At 51.8% G+C, this 11,128-nt stretch overlaps 1 protein-coding gene across 1 annotated transcript; it reads right to left on the reverse strand.

Moving 5' to 3' along the window:
• Positions 1–2,114: 2,114 nt before the first annotated feature.
• CLEC19A (C-type lectin domain containing 19A) lies at positions 2,115–10,847 on the reverse strand. Its single transcript, XM_026859309.1, has 5 exons — positions 10,533–10,847; positions 4,924–5,089; positions 4,335–4,428; positions 3,435–3,567; positions 2,115–2,656 (listed from the first exon to the last, which is right to left on the reverse strand). The coding sequence occupies exons 1-5, from the start codon at positions 10,837–10,839 to the stop codon at positions 2,577–2,579; spliced, it is 780 nt and encodes a 259-aa protein (XP_026715110.1). The 5' UTR covers positions 10,840–10,847; the 3' UTR covers positions 2,115–2,576.
• Positions 10,848–11,128: the final 281 nt, after the last annotated feature.

Here is an 11,128-nt window from a genome sequence, read left to right on the forward strand (position 1 = left end):
CATTTTCCCCATTAGCAATATTTTTAGCCACAGTAGGGCCAAAGTCTTCAAACGCTTTCCCAAGGGAAGGTTTTAACCTTTCTTTTGAAACATCTCATGCCACTTGCATGGAAAAAAGTATTTTTGGCTTGAGGCATACTGAGCCCCAGCCGTGATGAACTCCCAGCTCCTCTGCACAGGGGACACAGGAGGAACGGGGCACTGTGTGGCAGCATCCCCCAGAGGGGCGGCCACCCCTCCCGCACCCCGACCCTCCCATCCGGGCGGTGGGCTCTGGGCACAGCCGAGCCCAGGGGGTGTCTGCAGGGTGTGCTGCGCTGGTCCCCCGTGGTGCAGCTCATCTCCAGCACGGAGACCACACTGCAGCGCCGGCGCTCAGGGCCAGGAGTCAGTCAGACACGTCCTGTGCCACGCGGGTGCCCAACCCTGCCGGCCCCGTGCCAGCAGCGGGCACAGGACCCACCCGTGGGTGACCTCTGGGGCAGCGATCAAAATGGTTTCCCAAGTCCTTCTTCTGCCACAGATTAGAGCCTACATGTCAACATTTTCTTAGCTTGGTGGAGCCACGAATACTTTTATTTACAGCTGGTTCTTTACATACTGTTATCATCTGTATGTAATTTATTGTTTTCAGATGAAGCAAAAGCCTCGAGAAACTCAATGCTGTCTCCTACCTAGGACTGAAAACTATTGCTTACTTTCCATATATTTATATGGATAGTGTGTGTATATATCTATATAATCCATTTAAAATATTTTATTAATATTATCCATTTATACTTTTTATATATATTAAAAAACATAATTGGGGGTGACAGTATTTCCTTATTTTAGAAATCTGCTCCAACACACATGTTCCACTTACAACACCACCATTACCCCCACCGAGTTTTGCTGTTTCTCTCCAAGTGGAAATGTATTTTAGCTGAAAGCTGTGCTGACACCTCCCAACAGAGCCTCAGTTATTTACCTCAGAGCCTCAGTTATTTACCTCATTGTATCCAGTGTAATGGCTCTGGAAATTCTTAGTTTTGAAATTTGTTTCTAAGATGGTGACATCAAGGGAGACCAGACAATTTTATGAGGATGCTTTTACTCATCTTTGCAGGCAGTGGCTGAGATGGGGCAGCCCAGGGCTGTCCTAACTGCTTTGGTGCTGTGAGACCCTAGGGCTTTGCTGAACAGGGACAAAAGGGACATATCACTCCCAAGAGAGGGCAAGTGACTGGAGGGGGAGGAAGCCCCCTCTGCATCGGGCTTCTGGTGAAGCCACCCAGATGCCACAGGGCTTTGTGGGACCAGAGGTCACACTGCAGGGGCTCTCCAGGGAGCCCTGGATTTATTGCATTTGACTGGGTCCTGTAGTGCCCTTGCAGCCACGTCCCCTGCAGGATAAGCAAACTTTTGCCTTGATATCACTTCCCTTCCTTAGGCCCTGGCACCATCACAGTCCCATCTGCACCCAAGCCCTGCAAATTCACCCACATGCAAGGGGGAGTTCTGTCTCCCCACTAAACAACTCAAGGCACACTGGAGCTGCTACAACCACACATACCTCCCCAGAAATTATTTACCTGGAAGATAAAAGTACCTCTGTGACACCAGCACAGAACAGGAAGACATCAGCAACAACTGCAGGAAAAAAGCATCATCTGGCTAGGAAATAAATGTTGCACCAAAAGCTGCAAGCTCTCCGCACTCAGGAAAGGTTTGTGAGGGTAGGCTGGCCCTCAGGTGGTGCACATCAGCCCTTCACCCACCTTCCTTGTAATTTGGTCAGCCCAAAGCAGCCAGGGCTAAACCCTGCTCACCTGCTGTGCGTAGGGATGTTGTGAAGGTAGGTGGGGTGCCGAGTAGCCCCATGCCCCCCAAGCAGTGATGCTGTGTGGCTGGTGGGGGCTGGGCGGAGGGCAGGGAGTGCATACAGGCTGCCCCAGGGACCCCAAAAACCAGTCAGAGTCAATAAAATAAACTTTCCCAGGCATCTGTTTCTCCCTAGTGCACCATTTTAATACAGACCAGACTGGGGTAAAACCAGCTCCTTTCACATGAGACCCCATGTCCCCGGGGAGTTGCTGCTACTCGAGTGCTAGAAAGATGAAGGAGCCTCCACCTGCTGTTTGCCATTTATTTTAGTGGAGAGAAAAATAACACACACAAGAGGCATTTTGCATAACTTAACAGAAAATAACACTTTTCCTCCACTCTTTGCAGATCAACAAGCAAAATCATTTCCTACACACGGTTATTTTTTGGTGCTAACAGTTTGGTGTGTTAGTAAAATCATGGGTTTCCTCTAATATACTGCGATAGTTGATCTGAAACCCAAAGCCAGGCTCAGGCTTGGGGGCCTCCTTCACTCTTTAACACAGCTCCCATTGCCATTTGCCCATGGGGAGGGTGAGTGCCGGGTTCATCCCCACGGCACTTCCAGGAGGGGTTTTGCAGCCGGGGTCTGGCTTGGGATGCCGAACAGCTCCACAGCTCTCACCACCCGTGCTACGTCCTGGTTGCTCTTCCCTGGCATGGCTGGAGAGGTGACCCAAAATGAAGGGGTGTGGGCAGTGCCAGCAGCCTCAGTCCAGGGCCAGTGAGGGAATCTTGCAGACGAAGGGGAAGGCTCTGCCACAGGCGTTGTCATTCCAGGAGCGCAGTGCTACCCCCCGCCCCCCAAAAAAAAAAAAAAAAAAAGGCATTAGCTGACACAAGGAATGAGGAGGTAACCATGCACTGCCCTCAGGACAGGGACCTTCTGCCACTGCAGGAGGCTTTCCCTGAATGTCCTCCCATTTGGGCTGCTCCCAGCCCCCCTCCCATCCCCGTCCTCATCCTGGGGATGCTGGTAGGGATGCTTAGCCCCAGCTCAAACATGGGCGCAGCAAGGCAGCTGCAAACACAGCCCTGTACCACACAGAATATCATCAGGTCACACGTGGACAGGGCATTTAGGTACGTCCGCAAGGTCTGGATACACCTGACTGGACTCACTAGAAATGAGGTTGTGAGGTTGGATTTTGCACAAGGAGGGTCTTGACTCGCTTCAGTGAGATGTCCCTGGCCTGAGCAAGGGAGGGAAAAGCTGGCAAACTGAGAGGTGTTTCCACAGGCTGCATGTGGGAGGGGAAACTGGAAACTTTGACCTTTAGCTAAATTCAGTAATTCTTTCAAGTGAGTGATGCTCCCCTCCTGCTGCTGCTATGGAACAGGGAGATGGGCTGTGAGCAGAGGGAAAGCAAGTGTGTGTGTGCACATGTACATGGTAAAATAGAAAATGCATCTTTTCTCTGCAAAGAAAAAAGAAAATAATAAAAAATTAATATGCAAACCCTCAACCTGCCAGTAACCTCTTCAGAAAAGCACAAGCCGCAGTGGCTTGAATTTAATGACATACAGCTAAGACTTAAGGTGGCCTCGATGTCCGGCGCGGCACTCACCGCTGCTGTGCCTGTACCAGATCTGCACACAGTCCTCCTCCTCCGGGATGGAGTGGATCCCGTCGTCGGGCTGACTGCCATCCCAGTAGTGGTAGTCATAGGAGGAGCCGTCCGTCCACTCGAAGTGACCCTCCTGGCATGGGGTGAGCAGAGAAAGGCCACGATCACAGAGCCGTGTTTGCAGAGGGTGGGTGTCCCGCTCCCATGGAGATCCCGTCCCCATCCCTGGTGCCACACAGCCCAGGGACACAGGGGGAGACTGTCACTACTCAACAAAGACCAGCAGCATGTCTGGGTTCTACAACTGAAAACTTCCACTGAAAAGCCCCAGCATTCGTGCCAAGGGAAGCCCAGAAATTAAACCCATATATTTTTTAACACACACCCGCAATTCTGTGTTCCTTTTCGATTTTTTCTTTTCCATTCCTTTCCCAGTAACTACAAACAATTTGCTGGCATGGGACTGTTCTCCTGATGGTCTTGATTTTTCTTTATTACATATTAGACTACATATTTCCAACACATCATCTTTGAAAAGTTGCAGAGTATCACAAGAAAGCAATGAAACTTGGTGATTTTTGATGTTGGAGACTTTTTCAGTTTATTTGCTCTTCTTGGAGCAGTAGTACAATACTCTTTCAATTAAACCATTAATAAAATATGATGTGAGTAATTAGTAATTATTAATCAATTCATTCTAGTCACTGCTCTTTTGTGAAGCAGACTGGAGGGGACGAAATGACAACTTTCCCCCATGTGCTGCAGAACAGAGCCTGTGCCACCACCTGATCATTGGGGCTATAAGGAGTGAAGAGGAAAACCAAGTGGCTTTCCAGGGGGAAAACACAGGGAAGTGAATTTTTCAAAGCCATTTCCCACATGATTATGGGGAGCTCTCACCTGCCGCAGGTCGTTGAGCCCTGTCCAGATGTCAGTGGGGATGCCTGGCACGCGGCTGTTCACCAGGTCGTATACGAAGACGTTTTCTTCCCAGCTGGCAAAACAGCAATATGGAGACACTGAGGGGGTATATCAGGCAAATGGTCAGGCATGCCCCTAAGCATTCACCCTACGGCATGGCCAAATGGGTCCCCCTCATCTAATTGCTGTTAATTACTTTCCTAGGTCTGTGAAAGAGGTGTCATTGGGGTGAGAGCAGGGGGAGAGGGAGTGGGGGAAAAAACCTGTGTAATCATGTTATATTTCTATCCCTTTTTCAAGAGCAAAAAATACAGTTTTGAGAAATTTAGGGAATACTATGTCAGCTTTCCTGCCAGACCAGGAAAAGGCATTTTTCACATCACCTTTGTGTGCCCAGTGCATCAGACTTGACTCAGTTGCTGCTGCAGACAGATGCTTAGGCTGGTGCAGAGGGATGCTTATGCTGGGACATGAGCCCACAGCTGCCGCAGAGGTTGTGCTGTGGGAATGGGACTTCATCCCCGTTTTCCTTCTTCCCCAGGCCATGCCAAGTTTATGTGCCCCTCACCTGTGGATGGAGGCCAGCTTGGCTGATCTGATGCCAATGGAGAACTCGGCACAATAGAGGTCAGCTTCAGCCCAGGTTTTGTTGATGGGGAAGTACCGGTAGCAGTGGCCTTCGTATTCTGTCCAGAAGAGCGGGCAGGAGTAGGCGTGGACGGGCTCTGGCATGGCTGGGGGCAGAGCAGAGGACATCCACCAGCTGATGGGGAAGCAGCGTGGCCGGGCAGCTGAGCAGGCAGTGGAAGCAGCAGTGCCCAGCCCTGCTCCCCCCACCTCACCCAGGCAAATAACCACCAAACACACGCATGGGAAAAACAACTGTTGCAGAAACTGTGCCAAAGCCAAAACAAATTTGCAAAAGCCATGGGTTTCTTGGTTTTAGCATCTGTTTAAATCAGGAGGGACATTTCAAGCCAGTTTGATGTCATTCTAGGCAGAGGGTGCTTAAAATAAAGGCACTAACGTTTGCTACTGGGGAAACCAAGATAAGGGTACCTCTTGCCTCTATCAGGCACTACCAGAGTCGCCGTGCTGGGAGCTGATACCGCGGGCTGCAGGGTTATGGCCACAATCTGCCCTCCTGCTCTTGCCTCCTGCAAGGCCAACTTGCATCTCCTCCCCCCGAGCAAAGCCCCCCACCATCCGCTGTGTCCCTGGGCCTGGACACAGCCGTGCACATCTGCACGTGTTGGATTCCAGCCCCATAAATAGCTGGGCAAGGCCCGGGAGCGGTGCCAGCCTATCTGCCTCCCGCTGCCAGATAAGAGCTGGGGCCCACCAAGCTGCTCCTCCTCCCTCACCACTTTTCAGCACAGCAGGGAAGTCACCCCAAGAGAGGCCATTTAGGGGCAGGATGCATTTCTGGAGCCTTTGCAGTTGCCGCTGTGTAAACACTGCAGCGGCGTTAACACACCCTCTGACCTCCTCCGGGTCAGTGGGGAGGATGCAGCACACACACAACACACCACCCAACACAAATGCACACATAACCCCCCAATCTTGTGGAACATAGGCTTAACCCTCTTAGCTGTGGGGTTGTGAGCCTTGGGAAATTTCCGGCTCACCCAGAGCCAGTTCTCACATCCCCATGGGGTCCTGGTCCAGGGTCGGTGCTGCTGTCGGAGTGAGAGAGGAGGCAGGCAGGGCTGGGGGGAGAGTGGGCTATGGCAGACATCAGATGCCATGAAACTATCCAAGCAGGTAACAGGCTCAAGCCCAGAGAGGTCAGGGTGATGGTACAGAGCCTCCTGTACACCAGGGCTGGAGGGGACAACCTCCAGGCTGGAGGGGAATGGCTTTCCCCGAGGATGCAGAGAGCAAAGCCCTGCCAGCAGCAGCGTGAGACATGGGAGCAGAGAGGGCAGCATCGGTGTTGGGGAAAGGAGAGGCAAGGTGAATTCAAAGCAGCTGCAGAAGCATTCATGGAGCCGAATCCTTCCCTGCACCAGTGCTGGCAGCTCCAGGCAATAATTTCATATTTCATCAGCTCTTTCCACATGGGGATCTCTGAGTGTTTTACAAACAGCCATCAGTCAGGCCCTGAGTCCCTCCTGTCAGACACCCCCTTCCAAGGTGACAAACCACAAATGCAAAGAGCCTTTTTTTCCTCCCAAGCAAGGCACAGAGGCAAAGCTGACTGCTGAGCCCCATGGGGCTGTCAGCCCATCACCCCACCTCGGGACCCCTGGCCAAGCCCTCCAGAAGAGCTGTGGCTGGGACCAGCTCTGGACCCCACAGGAACAAACCTGAGAGCAGTAAGGGGCTTGAGGAGCTCTCCCATCCTCACCAACACTAGTTATGGGCTGCAGAGGCACACCAGGCTGGAAACACAGCTTTAGGGGAGGGTGGCCAAGCTGCAGCCAGCCCAGTGGCAATGCAGGTTTCAGCTCTCTGATTCACACCTGGCCATCCTTGCATTGGGAAAAACCTTAGAACAGCCCTGGGAAATGCGAATTATTCTATTGTAGCAATAGATCGGCAGGACCAGGAACACTGAGAGCTGAGATCTGCTCTGGCACATCTACCCTTTTCCTAGGACCCAAGCTCTCCTCCCCCTGTGATGCTGGCCAGGGGTCCCTGTCTCCCCACCAAAAGTGGAGCAGAGCAAGGGCAGCAGGTCAAACTCTTGGGAGGAGGCTTCAGCTTCACTGCTGGGTCAGAGATGAGACACGTCACCTATTCAGGACAGGGCTGGGGGTCTGCTCCCGGTTCACAGCAAGTCCAGATTGCTGCTCCCTCCTGCTGAGGGCACCCCGGGTCTCAGTGGCAGACAGGCACTCCCTGCTCCCCCAGCTCCCCCTGATCCCCCAGCAACTGGGATTTTATTATAAAGGCTGTGAGGCACTGCTACAAATTCTTCACCTCTAGCAGCATGGTGGCAAAATTCACAGGGCTTAACCCAGCAGCATCCCCAGCAAATGGGGCCCTTCGCTCCCAAGTGCTAATTGCAGTGGGCATCCTGGTGCCCTGGCTCCAAGCCGGGTCTGTCAGCACCCTGATCGCCTGGGAAAATCACCCTCGTTTTGTTCAGAGCAGCCGAAACAGAGTCAGAGATGGAGACAGTCCTTCTTTGTTATTCCATACTGCTTCCCATTAGGTAGAATTAATTTGACGAGCTTCAGTGAACCAGAGGTGCCTGAAGGAATTTAAGGTTAAATATACCGAAAAGGAAAATATGGGAGGTCAGCATTTAATTAGCATCTTTCCTGTTAGGTCAGGATCAGAGGCTTTGGCTGTCTCTTTGGGGAAGAACTATCGGTCCCAGTTTTAGAGGCAGGAACAATTGGGGGTGCTGCTCTATCTGGGGTCTTTGGGGGGTGTTTTTAACAGAAAAGCCATAAGAAATTGGATGTATGCTTGTGAATATCAGTGTCCACTCATGGCTCTGCAGGAAAACCTCATAACCGAAGCCAGCAGCTGCTGGTGGTATTTTGTTCTAAAAGGGGACATGGGAAGCATTTTGGGGCTATATAGACCAGATCCTCACTTTTAAGCACTCCAGCAAAACATCACCCCAGCAGGTCCTGTGCACAGGGCAGGAGCAGCATAGCCACTGCCTGCTGTTACTAATTCAGAAAAGCTGGAAAACAAGAATTTTGGATCAGAAAAAGAGTTTTGTGCTCGCTGGATGTGTCAATGCCCACAAAACTGGAGTCTTTTTATTTATTTACTAGCTGAGACCCACTGCAGAACCACCAGGAAAATCACTTGTCAAAATCTTGCGGAAGCTGGCACTGGTCTGCCAAAAAGTTTCACTTCCCCAAGTGGCCACTTTCCAATTAGAAATAATTAACTGGGAAAATCCCATCCAGTTTCACAAGTTTGTTTGTTTGTTTGTTTGTTTTTAATTCCAGTATGCTACTGAAAAAGATAAAATACCAACTATGTGAGTGCCACTGTCTCAGCTGGTGAAAAGCAAGTTTGTTTCCTGAACAGCTTCATCCCAAGGTGCAATGCTGCCTCACTTCCATTGATCCACAGATTTGAGATACAAAGCTGGGGCTAGGACAAGGTTGGCTGGAGATGTCTGTGCAGGGAAGACTCCTGGGGGGCTGCAGCTCCATCAAAGGGTTTTGGACAGCAGATCGGATCAGGTCAGTGGTGACAGCAGATGCTCTTCTGAAGAGCTCTGTTTTATCAACAGCTGACAACTTACCAAAATCCTTAGAAATGTTAGGAGACACTTCACTGAAAGGCATGGTCCTGAAACACCCCCCCTTGGCACATCCAGCAGCTAATGCTGCCATCTGACCTGAAAAAGCAAGTGAACTTCTTCAGCTCTTGGCAAGCGGCTGGGTTTGGAGGGAGTCCATCAACACCCAACAAGCTTGTCTGAAGTTAGTGCCAATGGAGAAGAGCTGAGGAGATGTCTGTCACGTGGAAAGTTGGGTCCTTCCCAGGGGAGCCCCTCCGCTGGGACCCGAGGGCTGTGGTGCAGAGAGGGAGGGATGAGGAGTGCTCCCCAGCTGGGGGGCAGAGCTGGGGCTCAGGACAAGCATCCTGGTGCTCACCAGCACCGAGCTACCTCTCACCAGCTTGAGACCATGGGGAGGGCCAGCAGCAGGGCTTTACCCTGTGTTGGCACTGCTGGGGCAGTGGGAAGTTATAGGGGATGGGTGAGACAACAGGGCTGGGACAGGGGAGCCCCAGGACTGCTCTGGCAGAAGCCTGCAGCAAGGCTGGGGTGTTCAAAGTGCCAGCTGAGCCAGACCTCCATCCTACCACAGCCTCAACACATCCACTAGCCCACATACTCTTTATTGAATAAAACCAAAGAATAAACATTAAAACAGGGGTTTGGTGGGCAGGAGCGTGTGGCAGGGGCTAAGACAATGTTATCGCGTGATGCTGGGACCTCAGGTCACCCGTGGCTTTAGGAGCACATCCTAAAGCCCTCACACTACAGTCATCACGGACAAACAATCCCACCTTCATGTTATTTGCAATATTTGTCTTTCATTAACAGATGAAAAAGTCTCATGCCTAGTGTCCACCTTCAAAACAAGTAGATCAGGAGATGGTGTTTGGTCTGTGTGTCTGGGGACACACGGAGCTGGAGGAGATGGTACCCACTGATGGATATGAAGCTCAGTTTATAACTGGGCAATATTTTGCACCCTCTGAAGTGTTTTTTAAGGTGCATATTACAAATTTCCAAGTAAAATACTAAACACTGGTTGGAGCACATTGGAAACAACATCCTTTCACACAGAGGATTTTGCTTTTTAAAATGAAACCAAGCTGGTTTTACAGCTTCAAATCTTCTGCCAGGTATGTTTGGAGATGTGAGGCTACCACAGACGCCAGCAGCAGCCCTCCTGCAGCCAGCACTAACAGATAGGAGTTATCTTGCAGAGTTTTTTTCCTTCTTAATTAGTTTGGGTGAAGTTCCCATGGATTAGGCGTCTGGCAGGAAAACTGGGCTCATATCGATCCTTTTTGTCACAAACTCACTGAATAGCACTTAAGGAGCCCCTTTCTGTTCACATTCCCATGCAAATCTAACAGGGTGTGAACAAACTCAAAGTAGCGACTCTCACTTGCACCAGCACCAGTTTGAGAGAAACTTAAGTGACATATAGCAGTCACCATCACCAACAACTCAGAAAAAAAGAAAGGGGAAATAAGGGGGAATCACATATTTGTGGTCACGTTTCATGTGCACTGTGTGAATAAATAAATGGGGAGGCACAGTGGCCCCCCAGCCTGTCCTGCCAGGCCATGTGGCTGCAGTCCTGCACCACCCATGCACGTACCTCTGTGTTTTTCCTGCCCCCGCCATCCCCAGGGTGGGGACAGCTGAAGCTCCGCGGCACCGTGCCACAGCAGCACACATTGCTGAGGGCAAAGCACAGCCTCTTACACACAGGAACAAAGCCAGCCCAGAGACAGCGTCAGTATCCCGGCAGAGACCGACCGGGGCTGCTCTTGGCACGTCCCCCCAGCGAAGAAGAAAGTTGATTTTATGGAAAGCCAGAGATTTCTGGAGCAGTCAGGAAAGGGGAAAGCCAGCTGCTGACCCTGCAGGAGGTATATGCAGTCTCTCCTCTCCCTGCTAACGCCATCGCAGTTTGTTACCTTTACCCCAAGCCGCAATCGATGCTTCGCACTCACCTTGGCTGATCTTGATGTTTGTCTGGGGGAAAGCCTGGGCAGCCAGCAACGCCGCGGAGAGGAGCGTGCACACCTCCCAGGCAGTGCCCATTGCCAGGGAGGGGGGACCGGGCGCTCCCCCAGCTCCACGGGCAGCCGGTTGCAGAGGTCGATGCTCGGTCCGGGACCTCCCAGCTGTGCCAGGGAGGCTGCCGGCGAGGCGGTGGATATAGGATCTGTGCTGCTCCCTCCCCCAAAAGCAGCAGCTCTCCCAGACACACACGCCTCCCCACCCACCCCTGCCTGAGCCTGGGCGTGCTCGTTGCATCCCACCCCAAGGGACCTGCACCCAGATCTTTGCCCATGGCCTTGCTCTGGGGAGCAGGGGTGCACATCTCCTCCCAGAGAACTTTTGACACATTCCCCAAGTTGCAGACAAGCAAGGAAAACCCTTATCTGCCCCCTCCATCCCCCAAATCGCTTCCCAAGACATTATTTTATGACCCCAGTTTAGCTCTGCCCAGCTGTGCTGTGCTGGCCACCTTGCCCTGCAGGGATGCTGGGGGGCATTAGCAGCCAGGCACAGAGGGGAGCTCAGGGCAGACCTTCAACTTCGG

This window comes from Athene cunicularia (assembly GCF_003259725.1).
Source record: "Athene cunicularia isolate RWA chromosome 14 unlocalized genomic scaffold, athCun1 chr14_part1, whole genome shotgun sequence".
NCBI classification, from domain to species: Eukaryota; Metazoa; Chordata; class Aves; order Strigiformes; family Strigidae; genus Athene; species Athene cunicularia.